Source organism: Sciurus carolinensis, chromosome 4, assembly GCF_902686445.1.
Source record: "Sciurus carolinensis chromosome 4, mSciCar1.2, whole genome shotgun sequence".
Classification (NCBI taxonomy): Eukaryota; Metazoa; Chordata; class Mammalia; order Rodentia; family Sciuridae; genus Sciurus; species Sciurus carolinensis.
In genome coordinates, this window is record NC_062216.1 from 12,422,133 (window position 1) to 12,446,115 (window position 23,983).

General features: G+C 34.4%; 1 protein-coding gene across 4 annotated transcripts in view; it reads left to right on the forward strand.

Moving 5' to 3' along the window:
- Kctd9 (potassium channel tetramerization domain containing 9) overlaps nt 1–23,983 on the forward strand; it is a 30,498-nt gene that overhangs the window by 1,554 nt on the left and 4,961 nt on the right. For all 4 annotated transcript variants that reach the window (XM_047549283.1, XM_047549281.1, XM_047549282.1 and 1 more), the window contains exons 2-9: nt 8,955–9,076; nt 10,898–10,941; nt 14,527–14,623; nt 15,267–15,325; nt 15,532–15,660; nt 18,977–19,044; nt 19,133–19,228; nt 20,071–20,220. In XM_047549283.1, coding sequence (XP_047405239.1) covers nt 15,298–15,325; nt 15,532–15,660; nt 18,977–19,044; nt 19,133–19,228; nt 20,071–20,220 — 471 coding nt within the window. In that variant the 5' untranslated portion in view covers nt 8,955–9,076; nt 10,898–10,941; nt 14,527–14,623; nt 15,267–15,297. The remainder of the gene's footprint in view (nt 1–8,954; nt 9,077–10,897; nt 10,942–14,526; nt 14,624–15,266; nt 15,326–15,531; nt 15,661–18,976; nt 19,045–19,132; nt 19,229–20,070; nt 20,221–23,983) is intronic.

Sequence of the window (23,983 nt, forward strand, 5' to 3'; positions counted from 1 at the left end):
CTGCCCCACCCATGAAAGTTGTTCAGCTTCTTTGGAAAATTTTGACTGTTCGAGTAATGCTTTTATTGTGTGGCTGAGTGTTACCCAGAAATCACTTAAGTCTTTAGACTCGAGCAAAAAGTAAATTGCCCCACTCTGTTAATTGCCATTGTACTTTGATTCCCGAGCACTCTAGAAACAAATTTTTAAATGACAAAACTGGCCAAGCGCATAAAAAAAATGGTTTTCCACCTACTCTGCAGTTTTGAGTAAACACGCTCTGAAAATCTGAACCACAGTGTGGGGTTTATTGACTGATTTTGCGTTCTGGTCTTGGAGATTTACTACTCACAGAAAACAGCATTGGCATAAAGTCAGTTCTTTGAATTCCCTAACCTTAAAAATGTGCTTCACAAACTTTACATTATTTAAACCTGTTTTGTAGATAGGTAGCATTTCTAATCTGAAATGTGTGTTGTTATTGGAAGATAGAGCCAAAATTACATTTGTAAAGCACCCCAAAAGCAAACCTTCCCGTTTATCCAGCATCTCTGCTGTTAATCCATGAAAGACAAAGTGTTTAAACTGAGTCATAAATATTAGCTAAGTTCTAAATCTCCTCTGAATTCACTGAATTTTTGGTTATCAAGATTGAATTGATCTTTTATATTATAATTATATTATTTTTTTAATAGGCTTTTTTAAAGCTGTCCTGGTTTTGACTAGCATAGATTTTGGGGTTTAATTTTATTTCCTTTAACAATATTTTATTGAAGAATGTCAATATTGGAAGAGGGGCATCTCAAAAAACCACAGATAAATGTTTGTTACAAAGGTCATAAAAATCCAAATAGGAAATTACTAGTATGATTTAAGTAGTATGATTTTAAAATCTAAATAGAATACTAGTTTGATTTAATATTAAAATGAAACAGTTCTTACAGTCCTTATTACTGAACTGGAGAACATATTCTCCAGAGTTGTTTCTTCTTCCTTCAGCTGATTAATAACAACAAAATACTGTTATGACTCTTATTTGAAGAACAGAATAATGCATAACAACCAGCACTTTTTTTGTGTGTGTGTAGTGACTGTTTCATCAAATTGTCATGATCATGACACAAATCTTCATTTAGAACATGCTGAAACCAAGTGCTACTCTGAAATAGAGTTTTCCATCCACCAGTAGAAATATCTATCTCACATGTCCTTATTTACCTAGTTTTTATTTTTTTATTTCCTGGTCTTAAGAATAATCTTTTTTTTCAAATAAGTTTTCCTCTTAAAGTTTGTATAGCAGTTGTGAGGCTGTGGGCCATGGAGCCGGGGATAGGCAGGCACAGAGTTCTTTACAAGGTAGTACACCACAGGCTCACCACAGATTTTGTGTATAAATAAATGTAAGGGTAACTGGTGAATATTTCTGATGTTGAAGGCTGGTTCTCAGAGTGGCGTGGTATACCACAGGGCATGCAAGATGATCCATTGGAGTTTAGGAAGAAATACACCGATTATATTTTTTTTACTTGATTTAAAAAAAATTTTTTTTTCTAATCTGGAAAAACACAGATGCCTCCAGACACTTAGCACATCACCTGATTTCAACTTTTCTGCAAGAAGTGAGGCCTTCCTGTGTGGAAAAGACTGTAGCTAGCCACATCTTCACTAATGGATTTTCTCTGACATATGTGACAAGATTATGAATACCATTTATATCATGTAGTCTTAAAATCCATTGAACCTCACCAAATTGCCAAGTGACTTTAAAAGATTCCTCCAAAGAAATTGCAGATTAAAGGCAATATTAATTATGCAGGCACAGATAAACAAGAAGAAAATGGCAGAGCTACTGCTTCTAGCATAAGTTCTCTTTGGATCTTAGAAGTCAAAAAGGGCCAAGTTTTAAAGAACACAATTGGAAGTCTGGTTTAATAATCGCTATTAACAATCAACCTCTCTCTCAGTGTATTTTTTTTTTTTAATATTAGCCAGTGATAGTGTGAGGTCATTCTAATTAGCAAGACATTTAAAAATATTTTCCATCACATGAAGACAAGTGGCCTCAGGGTTGGTTTTTTGTTTTAATGTTTAATGTCAATCTTGTATTTAGTAGACTCTCACTTTAATGATAAATATTTCAGGGATTCTTAGTGACTAATAAAAGTTCTCAATATTATTTGGGAAAACATGTCCTTCTGATAATAGTATGTGGTTTGTAAATAAATATACAAATGTTAGAGCACATGCACGAAACATGTTCAACAGTGGGTTGCACAGTCAAAAATGTTTCAAAAAAGTGGAATCTTGAAATTATGTGGGTTCTGTTGTTTTTAAATCAATCTGAAAGTCAGTTATGTTTATACCTTTCATCTTTTCTCCATGCGCTTTAGAATTCCCATTGTTCTCCTAAATAGTTCCCGTAAGAGTTGCCATTAAACTGACATGAAATTTCAGACATCTGAATGTAGTGTGTGACTTCTGATGAAACTGATGTCAGTGCTACATTCCTGCACATATTGAACACAAAATGCTTTTTTTTAAAGTTTTTTAAATTTCAGAATACTTGAAGATGGCTCTGCAAATTGTGATCCTTTGGTGTACTGGAGTCCCTCATTCTTTCAGATGACACTTACTAGAGTACATTCTGAGTGCAAACCACAGTGCCAAACATGAAGACATAGTGGGCCCAGGAAACATCTTCATTCTTTTCTGATGTTTACATTGTTGGTCCAGGAAGTAACTTTTCTTCTGGATTTGGTACTAGGTCAAAATATATTGATGGTATTATATATCCAGATTTGAGAACCCTTTACACTGTTAGAGCTGAGGAAAGGTGAAAATATATGTAAACCTTTGCCTCTCAAAATCTAAACATTAAGGATCTTGTAAGGGTTCACTCTTAACATTTCATAATATATAGATACATACAAAGGGATGCAATAAGAATACACACAAAGTTAAAAGGAAAATAATATAACAAATATTCATTAACCTGCCATACAACTTAACTGGTGTATGACCAACAGCTTAATGTGCTCATCTTCTTCCTGATTACCCTGCCTTACCCATAAAGACAGATATTTTCATGAATTTTGTATTTCTCTTGGCTGTTTATTTCTTTGTAAATCAATAGTTTTTGCCACATATATACTGAAACTACATATTTTTTGTTGTCAGCTTTTAGACGTTATTTTCAGTTGATCTCTTTATGAAGTCTTTTGGAACTGGATTTTTCAGTATATTTCTGACGGTCTATCTATAAAGTTCCATGAGTAATAATATATTCATTTCCACTGCTTTATTAAAATTCATTATATTTTTTAAAACTATCATAATTTTTTCATTCTCCCATCAATGGTCATTCGGTTGTTGATCCTTATATTTTACTCTTAACAATGGCTGCCGCGAGTTTTCCTGTATATATATTCTGGTACACATGGGCAAACATTTTCTAGGACAGTAGTGCTGTGCATCAGAATCTCCAGGAGGGCATGAGAAAACATATTGCTGGACTCCATCTCCAGAAGATCTGGGGTGGGGTTAAGTATTTGTTTCATCAAATTTCCAGATGTTTCTAACACTACAGAGGTCTGGACCATGCCTCTAAGAACCAGTACTCAAATGCTATAGTGTATATGTGAAGTTGTAATTATCAGGTATTAGGGCATATAAATGTTCAGTTTTACAAAATAACACCACATTGTTTTTCAGAGTCATTGTGGCCATTTACGTTCCTAGCAGTAATGCATACACTACCGTTGGTTCACATCCACTCCAACACTTGGTATTATCAGAATTTTCAATTTTTAATATTTCCCTTCTTGATCTTAAATGTCATGTTTTAAGAACAAAATCATTTTAATTTTTTAACTGTATAAAGTGTAGGTACAGTAAATTGAGTTATTTTAGTTATAATTGGTGCTTTGGTTGGGAGAATCATGCCTAAGTTTAATTATTAATTGTGTATTGTGTATTATTACATTGTGGGGGGTATAAGAAAAAAAAAACTTTAAATGTGCAGGTTTTGATTTTTAAATTTAAGTGAAATAGGTTACAATTTGAAAGTGGTTTTTAAAGGAAAATTAAAACTAGCCAGACCAGCTAGGCATGGTATACCTTTTACTTTCCCAACTGGCAGATAACTTTCACTTGTCATGGGACCTGAAATTTAGAAAGGATTAAGTCTGAATACTAGTATAATATGGTCATCATAAACTTGAATAAACATGCTTCTCAATTTACTGTGTTCCACAAGAATGATTCTTAGTACCTAAAATATTAAAGGACTCATCAGTGACATGGAAACTTCAGGTTCACAATGAAGAATATTATATTATTGTACTCTCAAAGTAAATAATCCTTGTCAGCATGATCATTTTATAAATACTTGGCCTCTGTTTGGCTCAGTATGAATACTATTATAAGATCAGTACAAATTGAGCATTCCTAATATTAACTTTGAAACATTTCAGATTTCATATTTCATAGTAGTGATGCTTGATCTTTAAAGTCTATGCAAATATTTCAAAATCCAAAAGAGTAAAACATTTTGGATAAAGAATATTCAGCCTATATATATCTGTTAGCAATTAAATCTTTTTTTTTTTTTTTTTCAGGAATGAGGGTTATACTGGGGATCGAACTCACACACTCGACCACTGAGCCACATCCCCCAGCCCTATTTGCATTTTATTTAGACACAGGGTCTCACCTAGTTGCTTAGCACCTCGCTGTGTTGCTGAAGCTGGCTTTGAACTCACGATCCTCCTATCTCAGCCTCCTGGGCCACTGAGATTACAGGTGTGCACCACTGAATTTGGGAGCAGTTACAACCTTGATATACAAGATTTCCATTTCTGCTTTTTCCTAACACAATTCTTACATTAAGAAATGTACAGGGGCTGGGGCTGTAGCTCAGTGGTCGAGCACTTGCCTCGCTTGTGTGAGGCACTGGGATCGATCCTCAGCACCAAATAAAAATAAATAAGTCAAATAAAGGTATTGTGTTAAAAAAAAAAAAAGAAAAGAAATGTACATATTCCAATCTCTTTAATCTCTAGTAACTTAAAAATCTCATCCTTGTCTATCACTTATGTTTGTTGATATGTTTAAAAATCCAATTTCCTATTAACTTTAATGATAGATTTTTAATATTTAATATTTTAATATTATATTTCCTTTTTATTTGGAATGCATGCACTTTACCATTGATTCACATTCACTCCAACAGAATTTTCAATTTTTAATATTTCTCTTCTTGATCTTAGAGTTAGGTATGTCATCTAACTCCTGTGTCACTATGCATGAATGATTCTAGTTGAAAAACAAATGCCAAGAATGACCCTCCAAGTGAAAAGCAAGTAGGGTAGGCCAGGTTATGGAAAAGTTTACAATTTATAGAACTGTAAGATTTTTCATATTTATTTTATTTCCTCTAATTGACAACTCTTTGGTTATTCTACTTAAAAGAAGTTGTCAACTGACAGATTGTCAACTACTAAAATTATCTTATTTGTAAAACTAGTTTCTGGAGCAGTAGAGAAATAGAAATAAATTAAAACCTTTTCCCCTTTCTGTATAAATGATACAGGTTCATTGTAACAAATTTGGAAAACAAAAAAATCTCACCAAAATAAGCCAAAATTTCATTATTCAAAGGTAGCAGCCTTCAATAGTTTTATGAATGTCGCTCTAAAATTGCACTTATACTATGTTTTGTTTTCCAACTTAATACCTCTAGAAGAAAAATAACTGACACAAAAGAGGTGTATCCTACTTCAACACTTTGGATAGCAATGGAATTTCACTCAACATTCAGGAAACACTTATCAGAGACTGACCTTAAACCAAAATGGCAGCACTTTGATTTCAGAGATTCGAGTTGCTCTGGGGATAGACTCCTTTAACACTGCTCATCCCCTTTATCAGCTGACAGTTGGTTGCCTGTATTCACAAAATTAATAGCAACTTTTTTACAAATTAAAACTTCATTGAAACTTTATACAGAAAGTCAGAATATAATTGATGAAAAACTATGTTTAATTCTGTTTTAGAATTGATTTATGTGATAAAAGTTAAACTCAGTTTATACCTTGGCTTCCAGCGGCGTGCAAGGGGGTAAAAACCTATGGAGCCTTAATTGCCTTGAGACTGGTCCTTGCCAAACAATATGCGTGGGTTTTTTCTATCACACAGTCAGATTTGACTTTATGGGGAAGAAACAAAAGATAGCAACACACCACCCCTCAGTTTGTTACTGTGGTTGCTATTTCATGAGAAAACCTAATAGAATAGATGAAAAAAAAAAAAAAAAAAAAAACAGATGTTACTTTGTTTTATTCTGTTCTTTAGCACTGTCAGTAGAACTTCTGTGATGATGGAAATATTTCATACTGTTATGCTTAACATGGTGACACTAGCCAGTGTAGTAGTGGAGCACTTGAAATATGCTTAGGAACGAATGAACTGCATTTTTAGATTTAATTCACCTTAATGAATTAACATTTAAATACTCCCTTTTAGCCTATGGCTTTCACATTAAAAGGTGCAGCATTAGAATGTGGCAGATGACCTTTATTTTCATTAGAATCAGAAAGCTCACAGGAAGCTCACATGGATAACAATTTAATTTGGTGTATTTTGAAAAAATAATGCCATATAATCTTAAGCTCTAATACAGAAGTACAGGTGCTTAAAACAGACAGATGTATTAATCCTACCATCCATTTATGGTATGACCAAGAGATGCCAAGAGAGGAAGTTGACATTCGGGCAAGGGGGGAGTTTCAGGCAAAAGAAAGCTATGTTGAAATATATAAAATGCAGAAATAAAAGGAAAAGAAAGATTTAGAAAATTCTTAGTATTTAGTAACTATGAGCAGAATGTTGGATGTTGGAGAGAAGCCTCTTACCCTCTCCTCATAACGTCTTGGTAGGAAAATCATTGTTCATCTGCTTTGGCAATCTCTTGTCCCTGGGCATTTTTGCTTTGTTCTTTCTCTTTCTCTTCATGTTCTTTACCATTAACACAACCGGATTCACTGTACATAATGCCATATGTGCTATATTCTCTTCCTTTTTCCAGAAAATGCAATAACAGGCTCTGTTGCAGAGGGGAAAAGTGATAGGAAATACGGCAGACATATTTTATTTAGGGTTCCATTATTTATAACATGCCTACTGTTTGCAATATACTCTACCAAGGGCTTTGCATTTTTTCCATCATGGTAAATACACATCAGAGTTTACATGTTAAACATTTTTAAGTATGTAAATATTGGCATTGAGTAAGTAACATTCACAATGTGTGATCCATCACTTTTTATTTCCTGAACTTTTTCATTATCCCAGGCAGAAATTGGGCATATCAATAATTCTCCATTCCCATTTCCACTTTGGTAACTTCTTTTCTACTTTTGTTCCTGTGAATTTGCCTACTGTACCTTTATATAAGTGGCATCATATTTGTCCTATTATGTATCTGGCTTATTTCATAGAATAATGTTTTCAGGGCTCATTCTCGCTGTGGCATGCATCAGAATTTCATTCCTTTTTAGATGAATAATATTCCATTGTATGTGTACACCACATTTTGGTTACTCAGTCATCTCTTTATGGACATTTGGGTTATGCATTATTTTTTATAATCCGCCTCATTCCCTTTCAGTTGTGCTTGCCTTCAGCCCTTTCCCAGATACCCACCTTGCAGCTCTCTTCTGGCCCACATCCAGGTTCAAGAGAGAAGAGTTGGAGCCTGCATGCTCTGTTTCTGCACGATTGCATGCTGCTCTGTTAGAAAGCACCTCCCTCCATGCCCTGCTATTCATTTATTTAACTAAACTTGTCCACTCCAGCCCCTAGTGGACACGAACAGCACCGGTCCTCATTTCATGTGGCATTTTTACATTCGTGTACATTCATGGAAAGCCAGTCAGGTGTTCCTGTTCTGTGTGCAACTCCTCACCTGCTTTTCATTCATAACCTGGAAGGTCCTGACTGGTAACACAACCATGCAGCTCAGTGATTGGGAACCCAGAGTTATAACGACCAGAGCACAGAATTCACTTACATGTAGGGACTCCCAGGCCCCTGCTTCAGCAGTGGCAGGTGTCTTGTTCAAAGATAGTAATTATTGCCCTTCTGTTGTATTTAGCACGTTAGATGCAAAGATGTGACTTTTACAAAGTAATGAATATAGTAACTGAAGAACTTATGAGGTGAGAAATTGTTACCTTTTTTATGGTAATTGATTTTTTAAATATATTTTTTGGTTGTAGATAGACACAAAACCTTTATTTTTATTTATTTTTATTTGGTGCTGAGGATCGAAGCCAGTGCCTCACATGTGCTAAGCAAGCACGGTACCACTGAGCTACAACCCCAGCCCGGTAATTGATATATTAAAGGACATAATAAATAGTACTAAGTTATTTCTATTCTAAAAAGGAATCATTCCTATAAAAGAATGATATAAGAACAACATTAGAAGGATTTAAGGTATACAGTCACAGGCGCAGAGGTCTCTGCCACTTTGCTAACTCTTATTCATGAACTCATTTCAGTCTCAACCTGAAATGTTACTGTTTTTTTTTTTGTTGTTGTTTTTTATTATTATCAGTTAAAGCAACAGAAATGTAGAGTTGTTTGTCTCAAGGTGACAGCTAGATAATGTCAGAACCTAGATTTAAGTGCAATTCTATCTTTGGAACTGGAACATCATTTATCGTATTTAAGATTGTAGATTGTTTTTGGTCAGTGTCGGTTCCTGTATTCTCTAGTTTGGTTTTTTACAGTGTGAGGCACTGCGTCAACACATGAATCATAGAAGAAAAAGAGACGTTATTAAGAATCTCTTGAAATCGCCTCTTATATGATAATCTGATTTTTTTAGTCCTGTTTATAGTGTGATGGTTTGTAATTTGTGGGTAATGAAAATCATCGTATAAGTTGTTCAAATTAATCTGGTGTGTTTACAGGTGGTTGCTGTATATGGAACTTTATCTGATTTGCTTTCTGTGGCCAGCAGTAAACTCGGCATAAAAGCCACCAGTGTGTATAATGGGAAAGGTGGACTGATTGATGATATTGCTTTGATCAGGTAACCTTCACCTTTTCATAATCTGTCAACATGGGCCCTCAGCTTCTTGGTGCTATGCTGTTTCCCTTAAGCTGTAATCTCATCACTGTTCAGAAAACAGGATTTGGCACGTGATTGACTAGAATTGACTATTTGGAATTTAAATCATTTGGACTTTAGGTGTATTGATAAGATGATGAATCCTTAGTATATTTCAGCATATTGATAGTCTTTCTGCATAGTTCATAAATGACTATAAATATGTCTTCTTTGTGGTACTTGAGATAAAACCAAAAAGACATGCAGTTTTTAGTTTTAAAAATCGAATTGATCTTTTTACTTTTATATGTAACTGCTTATTGCTAAATTTATTTCCTAAGAATGCTTTGAATTTTATAAACATCACAGACCTAATTTTGTAAAACTTTCTAAATATGATAGAATTCTAGGTAGAAATAGCATCAGAAACCCCTCCACAGTAGTACTTCCCTGACTTGTTTTTTGTTTTCCAAATATCCCAAGCAAATTATCTCTTACAAATGACTGTAAAGTTCACTGCATTCCTTCTTCAAAAGGTCAGAGAATTTGGGGGGAGGAAGAGATTTAACAAAACAAACAAAAGTAAAAGGGACACAAATTAAGTACTGAATATGCTAGTTATGTTGTAATTGCCTTGCCTGAGTTATTCCATTTAGTTGGCAAAGCATGAATTTTTTTTAATTGATGATGTGAAGATAATGATGTTCTAAATTACAGTTGTATATAAACTTTAATCTCCATTTTAATCCAAGTCGAATGACCTTTCAATGTAGTGTTCTGCCTTTAAAGTTAATCAGTTCTAGTTCATTTGTTTAATAACAAGGAAACTAAGTTTCTGGGAAGCCAAGTGCTTTATCCAGATCATAGAGTTTAGTAGTTGCTTTTTATTAATGAAAACAAACTTTCATATTAATCTAAAAAGGTTAACTGACTTCACGCACAAGTAGTATGAGCTACAATATACAAGTAAATTAGGAGAATTTCTTAGTTTTTCAATACTTATCTCCCAGCCTATCTTTCATTTTTGTAGAAAATTGAGGATATCATTGAATGGACATCAGTCTAACTTTCAAATGAATTCTGATTCTAAGAAAAAATGAATTTGTTTCTGTAATGTCCTGTAACTTCTGTAATTCAAAGAATATTACTGAAGCCTTCAGAGCTATCTGACATGTATCGATTTACTGGTTTCTGGTTCATAGTAGGGTCTCTGATCGTTTATTTATACTAACCGTGGGATGGATGGCAGGAGAGGAGGATATACACTGAATCTACAATTTTAGGTTATATATGATCATTTACGTTTGGGTGCGTAGTGGGTGAGCAGTTACAGGAGTTACTTCAAATGTGTTTTTCCTGGATTTAATATGAAAATGTATTTTCATTTACAAAGCACACAACAGCTAATGATTTGGGAGATAATTCCAATAATTTATTCAGGGGTAAAGAATTAATGTTAAAAAAGAAGAAATTGACTATGGCTTTAATCATATCCTTTGAGCATAACATTCTTCAGTTAATAAGAAAGCCAGACTCACATAACTTGTATAATAATAGGTTTAGTTTTTGTTTGTTTTTTTCATTTCAAAAAACTTCCATGTACAGGATATCATTTGAATTTAAAACCAGAGATGGTTAAGTTAGGGAATTAAACAAAACACTCAAAACTTAGCTTTTTTGCAGGGTAGATTGATAGCAAAACCTCTCTTTGATAGAATTTCAAGGAATAGTTCCTATAGTCAACAGATAATTAATGTTATTTCTAGATTTTGATGGTAGCTTTTTAAATTTTGATTTCCCCAGGGATGATGATGTTTTGTTTGTGTGTGAAGGAGAGCCATTTATTGGTAAGTGACTTCCTTAAAAGCCAGTTTTGTCTGCCAAAATAAAACAGATGAAATGGTAAATATTTTACCTAGAACTTAAAGCTTAACATTAAGGATGTTTTGGCTATACTCCGATCTTCACATTCTTTGATTCTGCTTTTGGTTATGTAATATATGTTAATGCACATCCTTAATTTGAATTATATGATCATATTTTAGTATGGATACTTCATCATTTACCTGCCTTTAAGATGCTTTGGACTTGTACATATTTGGTAACTGTGACATACTAGGGTAATTTCAATTTTAGAAATTACAAATATTTTATTTTAAAATTTTCCTTTTCATAGTAGTTGTCAAAATTTCTCAGTGTTATGTCACATCTTTGTCAGCATATATTACTTGCATATAGTGTTTGACAGTTCTTCACTACTGATTAAATCAAATCAGTCGAAATGTGACATCGGCCACACACAGAGGCACACTTACCTACCTTTTGATTTGGAAGACAATATACACAGCTGAATACCTCAAAATAAAAAGTCTAAAGCTCAAGTAAAGGAAATACTGCTTACAGTCACACCCTGAGTGCTTGATGAGTTTTTTAAAAAAACTTAAAGCTCATAATCATTGTATTTGATGAGTGGAGATAGTTCTGAGGATCTTTGCTCAGTTGCCAACTTGCAAGTAAGTGCATCCTCTCTCTACTTAAAACTTTGAGCAAAACCTTTTCCTCACCTTTCTTTAAATTTTTATTTATTTTTTAGTTGTAGATAGACACTTTTATTTACTTTACTTAGTTTTATGTGGTACTGAGGCTCGAACCCAGTGCCTCACATGTGCTAGGCAAGCACTTTACCACTGAGCCACAACCCAGCCCTCCTCACCTTCTTTGTCCATTGACCTAACTGAGGGTTGGCAGACAGTGGTTCTATAATTGGTTTATAGCATACACAGAAACAATGAACTGTGATTTATTAAATTATAGTCAAGATGGGGGCATAGCTCAGTGGAAAAATGTGAGCTGAGCATGCGTAAGGCCCTGCATTCAGTTCCAGCACCAAAAATAAAAGAATAAAAAGTCAATTAGGTTTTTTTTTTTTTTTTTAATTGCTGTGAATTCTTAGATTTAAAGGTATTTGGTATGTTTTCATCCTCACATTTTTTTATATTCATGATTGTCTTACCATTGGCCTTTAGAAACCTCTTTAAGTCTTTTTAACACAACCTCCTGATTTTTTATAATTTCCTTACTCTTTGAAATAACGGGATGTTCATTTTATCCTTTTTTGTCCCATACCTGGAACAATGGTTTTTCCAAGACTTAATGTCTTGATTTAAAGACAGCCTGGGCAGTACAGTAGCTCTTTGCTATTGGGTTTCTAGTTGTTACTAAGCCTCTTTGATGATTAGAACAGGAAGTGCATAGGTAGCTAGAGATCAGATTTATGTAGGTTATATGACATAGGATGTAAATAAAGCTTATTTGTCACATATAGCACGAGATACAGATAAAATATCATAGGCTCATACTAATACCTTAAGTATATATTTAGGATTATAGGGATTTTACTTAACCTCTTCTGTTTTGCATCTGGGTCTCCTTTCTTCCATATTTACAATCCTGATTTTCAGGAATATAGGGAATGATAGAATTATAATGTTACATTATTCCTCATTTACTTCATCCCAAAGAAAAGCCACATAAACATATCAGAGTAACAGTTGTAATGCTTTCATACCAATATAATTACTAAAAGTGACTAAACATTTTTGCATATACTCACTCTTTTCTCTTATTAAAAAATTAATATTTCTGCATTGTCATAATATATAGTCACTAAATTAAAAATTATATTTCTGCATTGTCATAATATATAGTCACTATTTACTACACTCCCATCCTTAAAATAATCTATTTACTCCTTCAAGTGTATTTAATGCTTACCTCCAATACTTATGTCAATGTTGCAGTGATTATGTGTTTAAACTGTATTCCTCACAAAGAGTCTACGAAGACAATGTTCTCTTACATCTTGAACATTTTGTTTGTGGCTTCTGAATTTGAAAGTAAGATGTAGAATCATATCAGAGTTTATCAAATTATAAACTTCAAATATCTGTAGCTTCTTTTGTGTCATTTGATCTTAGTGAAGCTATTGAAAAGTCTTTGCTTCATATCTTTGAGTACCTAATATGTTACTCAATTTCATTCTGTCATAAAGTTTTGGCATCAAAAATACCTATCTTCCTTAGTAATTATTCTTCCTAGAGCACCCAAAGGATTTTTCCTTCTTTACAGTATTTTATGTATTTCATGAGCTTCTGGGTGGTTCTGGGTTGTTTTCTCAGGTATGTAGTCCTTTCAGTATGTAGTGTCAGATATGTATAGTTTTTAATTTGAGGAAAATATTTTTGAACTTTATGCATTTTGTCTTCTTGCTTCGATTTTTCTTCCTTCAGAACTTCTATTGTGTGTACATCTTCTATATTGCATTTTGTATTTGACGCTTTCTATTATAATCCTTTCGTCTGTCTTCTTATTATTTTATTTTTAAACCTTTTCTTTTTCACCTTTTATTTCCCGAAAGATATTATCTGTGGTGTTTATTCACTTTTGTCTTTCTTAGTCTTAGTTTCTTTAGTCTTCTTTTCTGACAGGGTTTTTCTTTTATTTCTAATTCACTCCTGAGTTCCTTCCTCATTTCTGAATGTTATAACTCTGTGTTGTTTTTTCACACTTTTCTTTCTTTCTTTAACATGTTTTAGAATATTAATATCAAGTTAAGAGTTTTTGTCTATCATAGGCCTTTCTTTCTGGCATGTTTCGTCTTTAGGGTTGAGATTCTTTCTTACTCTTTAATACTCTTGTTTGGATTTGATCTTAATCCTTTCCTATTGCTCCTTTTTACATGAAATTAGTTTTCCTTAACCAGAGAAGGAAGAGCTGACCTAGCAAAGTTTTTCTAATTATGTGGCTCTAAACTTCCTTTTTTTTTTTTTTTTTTTTTGAGAAGTGTTAAAAAATATGGGATTTATTTTCTAGATATTTTGTGTTCTGGTCTATTAGGCCTTCTTAACTTTTTAGTGGACTTCTCTTTCTTTGGTCTCTGTTGTCTTTGTTTATTCAATTTAAGTTCTTCCCCTGCATCTTGTCGTCATGTGAGTTTGTGTCCTTAGAAGGGAGCATGGGTCTTGAGATACAATTCCTGTCCCTTTCTGGTCTTGCTGCAAACTACTTGCATCATGCCTTTGAGGAGGGCCTGCCTGTCCCACTTTCAGTCTGCTGTTCTCAGATAGACTTGGTGAGCTGTGAAGCCAGCACCTAGGTTTTTAAGTCTTGGGTTCATAGTGTACCTTCTCTCTGCATTTTCCTTCACAGACACTGATAACACGCTGCTCTTAGAGCTGTGGGTGCTGGTTGGAATACCTCATCCCCTACTTTTGTTTTAGGTGCTGCCTATGGCTTAGGGTTTTACTGTCCTAGTAGCTCTGGTATATGTTTATGGTGGATTTAATTTCAAAAGTTATACCGCGGTCATCATCCCAAAATCCCCAGTCTTAATATTATTATTATTATTATTATTTTCTACATGTCCTCTCTAGATCCTCAGACAGATTCTAAGCCACCTGAAGGATTATTAGGATCCCACACAGACTGGCTAACATTAAATGTTGGAGGGCGGTACTTTACAACTACACGGTAGGTGGTGTGTGTGTGTGTATGTGTGTGTGTGTGTGTGTGTATGCAATTGAGAGAGTTAAAGGGACTGTATGTACTGTTTGTTCTTTCCTTCAATTTGCTGATTCCCTTAAAAGATAATCTAATGCTGCTTAAATATGCTATTTGATATAGAACCCTTTTTTAGAACTTTTTTTGAAGATAAAAGTAGAACATAGTTCATGTATCATTCCAGAGAAAGCATAAAAAGCATGAATTCAGTGATTTAGAACATGCTTTTTAGATATCAATAATACACAGGCAACATAAGTCAAAATTAATAGTATTAAAATCTGTAGGACTATAAATACTTATATTGAAGGGATCAGAAAACTCTTAAATTTAGAAGATCTAGAATATTGTGATATAATATCTTGCTAGAAGGTTAGATTAACATGTAAATTGAAACAAACTAAAAACATATTTAAATCAAAGGAAGTGCCAGATTGGAAGGGATTTGGATAAATGGCAACTTATTGCACGTTTTTGTTTCCCAGCATTACTCCTCCCAGGTTATAGCATGCATCTTTTTGAGAGAACAGCTGAAATCAAGTATGCTCTTGACTTAAATATGTTTGTTTATAAAGACACATGGAGAAACCAATTTTTTTCCCTGAATTCTTAGGAGCACTTTAGTGAATAAAGAACCTGACAGTATGCTGGCCCACATGTTCAAGGACAAAGGTGAGTATAGCACATTGTTTTCACATTTTGTGTGATGTATTTGTATCTGTGTTGACCTTATAACTGCTGGCCTTCTGTACTTTTAGTGGTAGCAACAATTTTTATAGGAGTAAAACTTGCTGGTATATTATATAGTTTTTCTTCCATAAATTTTAACTTTATTGTTTGCTTTTGGGGGGGCTTTCTTCATTATAATGGTAACACAGGCGTCTGGGGAAATAAGCAAGATCATAGAGGAGCTTTCTTAATCGACCGGAGTCCTGAGTACTTTGAACCCATTTTGAACTACTTGCGTCATGGACAGCTTATTGTAAATGATGGCATTAACTTATTGGGTGAGTATTCAATATAATTCCTCACATTCTTTTAAGTTTGCAATTTTAATTTTGTTTCCACTTAGTAAGGTCTATTTTCATAGAGTGAAATATATCTTTTTCACATTTTCAACTATAAGTTTTCACATATATATGAATATTTGTAGTTATAGAAATAGATACTGACACAGGTCATCTTTCACTACAGGTCTGTAGTGTTTGTTTATATGAATATGTCTAATCCATTTATTTTAATTTTAGGTTCTAAAATTAACTTGGGGAAAGTCTCATTCCCTTTTGAAAAATGAGTATTAAAATTCTCTTATCCTTACCTACCTCACAAAAATTTTGTGAAGATTCATGGAGATGATATAGACAAAAACCCTTTTAAACTAGTGATTGTATCATAAGCTTTGTATTACTGTAACAAAATACCTGAGGTATCTGATAACTTAGGAAAAGTTTATTTAGCTCACATTTTTGGAGATTGAAAGTCCAAGAACAGGTGGACCACATTGGTTTGGTCTCTGGAAAACGGGTGGTGTCCCACAATCCCCTTTGAGGATAGGCCACCACTAAGGCCCTCTCATAAGGCCTCACCTCTTAGAGGTCCACAGAAACCCCAATTCTGCCACCTTTGGGACCAAGCCTTTACATACACAAGTTTAGGGTCATTAACATGATAATCATAACATCTAAATCATTAACATCTAAATCATAAATTTGATTTTAAAAAAATCAAATTTTTACCTTATGGGAATGTGGACTTAGGTTTCCCGAGCCTTGATTTTTAAAGAATGCTGGCATAAAATCTAAAGTCTTATGTCAAATTTTCTGATTTTGAAATGCTACATGCTTAATTAGTGCATCAGAATCAGCTTGCAGACTGCTGGCTTATAATCTTTGTTGTGTAATACCAAACACTTATTTACTTTCAATGTTTCTGTATTAAACTTGATATTCCCTTTCAAATGAACCCATTGCAACAAAATAATATACTGGACACTCTCAGGTAGGGCCATAACTGTTCTGAAAATTCTTGTTACTTTAAAAAAATTTTTTTATGGTGCACACCTATAATCCCAGCAATTTGGGATGCTGAATTAGGAAGATTACACGTTCAAGGTCAGCCTCAGCAACTCAGTGTGAGACACTGTCTCAAAATCAAAAGGCCTGTGGATATAGTAGCTCAGTGGTAGAGTGCCTCTGGTTCAATCCCCAGCAAAAAAATAATAATAATAAATTATCAACTGTTGCTTTAAATATTTTCCAGCTTGATTTTTTTTTTGTTATAGTCATTCTGCAGAAATTATTATATGTATAGCTAATGATCCATGTTACACAAGTGTTTTTCTTTTCAGTACCTGCATTACTGCAGCTTTTCACTCTGCTGGCTACTCCCTGGGTTCATTTTAAGCTTCAACTTCAGCTTTCCTGTGGGCTCTCTTATTCTTCCCATTTTATATTTTTCTTTTTATCATTGATTGATAGCCTTTTGTATCCTCCCAGATTAGTAAGTAGCTTTCTATCTCAGATTTCTGCAATCTAAGATATTACCCAGATTTGCTTGTTTTTCCTTTCTCATATTTTTCAACTATTTCTCTTATTTATTTAGTTGTTCAGCAAACAGAGCGCTCAACTAGATTCATTTTATAAAGTGTTCTTTTTAATTAGTATAGTTTCCATCCAAACTTTTTTTTAATCTTAGTAAAATAATATGTGGTATTGAAATTTTTTTTTCATTATCTTTTTTTTGACAGGGATAAATATTTTAAAAAATCTTTTTCATACACGTATATATCTGACTCATTCTACCATCCTTCCTATTTCCACTACTCCACCACTCCCTTCAGTTCCCTTTGCACAATCCAAAGTTCCTTCATTCTTCCCTACCCACCCCCCACTGTGGATCAGCATCTGCTTATCAGAGAAAACATTCGGCCTTTGGTTTTTGGGAATTGGCTTATTTCACTTAGCATGATATTCTCCAGTTCCAACCATCTACCTGCAAATGCCCCATACAACTTTTTAACATTGCCTTCAGGTTCTCCTAAGTAATTATTGCTTTAAAAATAATCTGTAGTAATTTTCTTGAAACCAAAAGTAGTGAATGGCAGAGCTGGGATTCAAATCCAAGTCTAACTGGTACTAATAGAAAATACAATGAAAATCACTCCCTTCTCTCAACTGTACACATACGGGTTTTATATTTATAAGGCTTTACTGGAAGTTTTTAAGGGTAATTCTAAATGTAAAATTAGAAGAACATACATACCACATTCCCTGAGACGTTCTGATTTACCCAGAAGGTCTCGGCAAGCTGATAACAAGACCCCCTAGAACTTCTTTATGGTGAGCTTCTCCCAGGGGTGGATACCCTATTGCCCTGCAGGAGGACCTGGATAGTGAGCCACCTGGCATGGACAGGTGAGCCCCCTGACTGGTATGCTGGCCATCATTGACCTTCGTTATGCAACTGGATTACTGGAGGTGGAATTTGGTTTCAACAGAAAAGATCATTTTCTTCTTCCCAAATAACTGCTTGTTTTTTCTTATGAGTTTAGAGTTGTTTGAGGGGAAGGATTATGTCTCTTACTTTCTTTGTCATTTCTGAGTTAACAAGTGGACTCAGCCAACTGAATCACTGAATCTTTACTTGAAAGAAAGTGAATCCCAGATTTCCTCCTGCATACTCTGATGAGAAACAGGAAGCATACCAAGGCTCCTACAGGATGTGTGAATAGATTTTTTTTAAACTAAGTTAATTAAAGCAAGTGATAGATGAAATCCCTTTTACCAGTTAGAAATATCTTTAAAATTTTTATTTCAGTGTAAGAAAATTTTCTGAATTATACTTTTGACTTTCATTGTGAAGCTGATTTAAACTTCTGTTCACTTCTTTCATTTTCTGATTAAGTTAAATATATTTATTGAAACCAGATTTACTCCAGTAAAAAGGAAAAATTAAATGTTAAGATTAAGTGAATTGATCATTTTGTATTATATTCAAGTGAAATCACCTAATCAGCTCTTTTAGGAATATGTAAAATGTTAACATTTCTTGCTTGTGTCCCACTTAAAGTAATTGTGAGAATTAACTTTGAAATATGGAAGGCTTTGTTGTGATTTATTAGTTTTCTATTTTTTTCTTTCACAGAAAATTTTGTTTTAGAAATATTTTTCAATATTCTATGTATTCATTCTAAACATTAGTTACTTGTCTATTTTGACTAATACTCGTTGAATTTCAGTCTCGTCGTGCCAATTTAACATAAAGAATTCTATAAATATCAAGATGAATCATGGTCTGTAAAAGTCGTATCTTTTGTTCTGCTAGGTGTATTAGAAGAAGCCAGATTTTTTGGTATTGACTCACTGATTGAACACCTAGAAGTGGCTATAAAGGTGAGCTTCTTTTTACCATGGCTAGTATTAACATTTATTATAGGTATTGCCCAGAAAGCCCTACTAATTTTTTAATACCTATTTCAAGAATTCCCAACCACCAGAGGATCATTCACCAATATCCCGAAAGGAATTTGTTCGATTTCTGCTAGCAACTCCAACCAAGTCAGAATTACGTTGCCAGGTAATGAGAGTAGATTTTAATATGACTTATTTGTATTATCAAGTCTATGGATTAAGTTTTACATTTTTCCATGGTTCATTTTGTTTTGTTTTGCCCATTTTCCTTTTCTATGCAAGATACAACACAATTATGGGCCGTAGCATGGATTTAATTTTAAAATGGTTAGCAGAAAAGAGATGCAGCAGTCTTCTTTTAAAAAAAATTTTTTTTAGATGTTGATGGAGTTTTATTTTATTCATTTATTTATATGTGGTGCTGAGAATCAAAGCCGGTGCCTCACATGTGCTAGGCAAGGGCTCTACCACTGAGCCTTAGCCCCTGCAGTATTCTATTGTCTAATTATGCCTTGTGTAGTAGTTCTTCAGTAAACATGGAAAACAGCGGTTTTTAACAAGTTATTGGCCCAATTGCTATGTACGGCTGATCCGTGGCAGACACTTTCATTTTTGTGTATTATAGTATTTCAGATTTTGAAAATCACAATATCCATTTTTTTCTTAATAAAACTTTTGAATTCTTGAATTAATAATTTAGTTATAATAATAATCAAGTTGAACTAAAGTAGCATCAACAGATGTATGACTAAGAAGGATGTCTGGCACATAAAGGAAGTACAGTCAGGCCATATCATAATTCACATATAAGTAAAACTTCTTTTACGAGGAATCCATTAAAGACATATACTTCATGTATCTAAGTTCTATTTGTTCATGTTTTGTAATAAATTCCAAGTGACTGAACTGCCAATTGCTTCTAAAAGACTTGGTGGTTAGCTCTAGTAATTACATTCAATACAAACAGATGGTTTAAACATTATGACAGTTTGTTCTTTTTAATTTCAGGGTTTAAACTTCAGTGGTGCTGATCTTTCTCGTTTGGACCTTCGATACATTAACTTCAAAATGGCCAACTTAAGTCGCTGCAACCTTGCACATGCAAATCTCTGCTGTGCCAATCTTGAACGAGCTGATCTTTCTGGATCAGTTCTTGATGTAAGAATCATTTATGGTTATGAGGAAAATTAAAATTTTAGACTACTGAGCAGTCTCAAAGAACAGGAATTATATCTGTCTCTTATTGGAGCTTTTACTAGTAGACAGATCATTTATATGTTAATGATAAAACTAAAGGCTATGAAAGTGGAATGGGTTTGTTTTATAACTTTGATATCCTTTATGTACATGGATCTGAAAGGTTTAGCAAATAATAAAAATGGACTCTTGAAATTAAGTCCTGATCTCAATATAGTATATAATAAATTTATCAAAACTAATATTTTGGCCAGGTGTGGTGGCTCAGGACTATAACCCAGCAACTCAAGTGGCTGGGGCAGAAGGAGCACAAGTTCAAGGCCAGCCTCGACAATTTAGCAAGGTTGTCAGCAACTTAGTGAGACCCTGTCTCAAAATTTAAAAACAAAAAAACAAAAAACCTGGTATTTTCTGTGAATTATAAGTGTAAAACTAAAAGAACCTTTGAAATCTCTTCAACTTCTTTCTTGGAATGAGAGGATATGATTGATCTCAAAGCACTTGGCAGAGATGTTTTGAATAAACTTGGTGCGCATCAGTTTGTAAATTAGCATGGTCCTCTTTTATCTGCATGTAAGTGGGTATGGAAGTATATGTGCTTATATGTACAGGTATGTGTATATATGCATGTGTGTATATGTCTACATGTTTGTGGTTATAGAACAATTATCTGTGTTAATCTGGAGTTAGAGGATATAAGAAGAAACAGTGACAACTTTTCAGTTCCTTCATACCTAGGCAAGGCTAGCTGTCTTTTTAATTAACTCCACCTAGTACAGCATCTTACTTTTAATGGTTATTGATGGAATTTTTTAAATTTTTGTTTTATTCCTAAGTCACAGCTTATTTTCCATGAAACTTTATAACAGAGCTAGTAAAAACTCTGATGACACACATTTTAAGTACTGTCACTTTTACTCCATCCTATGAGGAAGCAAGGGTCAGGTCAGTAGCAAACTAGGCAAAAGACTGACAGCACAAAGAAAAAGTTTGAAGAACGTAGTCAGGAGTGAAATGCTGAAAGACTTCTTGGTTTTGTTAAGTACAAAAAAAGACAGACTGGATCATTCAATGCAACTTGGTTTTAGTTGTTTGTAGTATTACCACCTGTGAGCCTGAGCCATCATTTTCTTCTCTGTAAACTAGGACCCAATACTTGTTCTATCCAGGTCGTATAGCTGATGTGAAGGCTAACATATATATATATATATATATATATATATATATATATATATATATATATAAAATTGATAAACTGAGTGTTGTAGGAGTGGAAGGTTAATTGTTAATGATAAAAAATGGCTCATATTGGAGAGTTGTTAAGTCATTGAGAGTCAAAACTAATTTCTCACTGTCCTTGGCATTTGAAGATGGCTGCTCATTGATAGCCTTGTGTACTGCAGTGTCCACAAGATGTGATGTACGCTAAGCATCCTTCCCCATAGGATCCCTGAACTGCTGCTCAGTTTATAGTTTTGCTTCTTTCCCTGGTGGCCTATGAAACCTTCATGTGGGAATCCTCTCCTGCTGTAAACCAAGATGGTGTCTGTTGCTACCACTGTTCCGTGGACCATGCTTGTGCTGCACTGTATTCTATCAGCAGCCTGAAAAGGATTCTATTCTACATACTCCCCCCGCCATCAGTGGCTGGCCTGCTGTGTAGACGCTGGTGTGGTTGTTTAGCTGTTACCTCTCCCCGCATATTCCCAGACCAAGATGTGTGGAATGTAAGAGCTTATAGAATGGTAAGAACTGAAGTGGTTATTGGGCATGACGTTATTTTACAGAATGAGAAACTGTAACCTAGAGACTTGCCAAGGCCCAAATCCTAGGTTTTAGCAGGGTTAGAACTAGAATTTAAAGTGTGTGTTTTCTTTTCCATTTTTGAAAGGAGTTTGCATGTGGAAAGTGCTGAACATTTACAAAAATAGAAAAATACAGTAAGTCCCCCTCATACCTCCATTATTTACCTTCAACAAATATCAGCACATAACCAGTTTTATTGGTACCTCACTATAGATTATTTTAAAGCAGCTCATTATTTCACCATAAATATTTTTATCTCTTTAAGACAAGGACCATTATAAAAATTATTGTTATGAAACTTTAAAAATAACAGTAATAGCCCACCTGCTTTTGTCAGAATACATTGCCTGTATTGATAAAGAGTACAGTTCTTGTAACTGCAATCCTGGCTTTGTTAGCTGAGTTCTGAAATCACAGCATTGGTGAGCTGCTTTACCATTTGATGAATAGAGGGTGAAATGCTTTATGTGACTGAAGCTAGAAAACTTAACTCCTGGATGAAGTGGTGACTCAGGAGGCTTAGGCTGGAGGATAGCAAGTCGGAGGCCAGCCTCAGCAACTTAAGAGAGACCCTGTCTCAAAATAAAAAAATATTTAAAAGGACTAGGGATATAACTCAATGGCAAAGCACCCCTGGGTTCAATCCTCAGTACTGAAAAGAAAAGAAATTTATACTCAAATATTCTCATATGTGTGCTTCTTTATAAGATTCCATAGTACAGCCCTGAGTATATTAGGAAGGTACTCGCATAATTACCTTGGGAACTTTTGATAATATTTACAGTGTATTTTACTTAGGAGCATTTACATAGAGAATCAGAATCATTTGCATAGATCAGTTTCCTGTCTTGTTGTTTTAAAGTTTATAAAACCCTGTTGTCTTTTATTATGGTGGTCCTTTCAGGTCCTGGTTACCTTCCCTGTCTAGGCAGAGCTGCGCTGTCCTGTTAGGGCAGCAGCACAGACGGGATTGAGCCAGTGTTTATCAGTGATCTGTGGTCGTGTGTGGTCTCTATCTCCTCTCCTGTTTATTGTAGACTGAATAAAATTTTATCCATGAAACAAGGATTTTTCTCAAAAAGTATGTTATAACATAACTTGATCAGCTTTAAGATTTTTTTTCTTGGGGGTGAGGGGGTACCAGGGATTGAACCCCAGGGTACTTAACAACTGAGCCATATCCCCAGCCAGTTTGTTTTGTTTTGCTTTGTTTTTGTTTGAGATAGGGTCTCCCTGTATTGCTTAGGGCCTTAGGATTTTAAATAAAATTACTCATATTGTGCTGTATAGTATTTCTTTTTTGGAGGGGTGGTTTTGATATGAGGGTCTCACTGTGTTGCCCAGGCTGGCCTTCAGCTTGTGATGTCCCATCTCAGAGTCCCAAGTAACTGGGATTATAGGCATGCACCACTACACCCAACTTGGCCTTACAGTTTTTAAAACATTTTCACATTCAGCTTCCACTTTGATCATTACAGTTGTCTGATGTTAACATCACTTTGGGATAAGCTTCCTGGCTTATCTAGTAGTTCCTAGAGTTCAGATCTGATGGCATGAACTCTTTGAGGCGAATTTACAATTTAAAACGCTGATGTGTATTTTTTATCTTTTTACTTTCTGCACTGCATTGTGCCTTGTGGTGTGGGTGCCAGGGTTGGCCGTGTCCTGTGGCCATAGTTGGTACAGAAAGACCAGATAGATGAATTGTTAGCATGTTGTTGCTAATTAATTGGTGACGTTTATATTCTGACCTTTGAAATAAAAGTGGTAGTAGCCTCTTGGACAATCAAGAAGTTCATTTGTTGATTCCTATAGTGGTAGGAGAAAATCTCTACCCCTCCTAAGTTTCTGCCTTCTTACCCAAACCACATGGTCATGCTCAAGGCTGTTTATACTAATAGGATAGAGTGTTACAGTT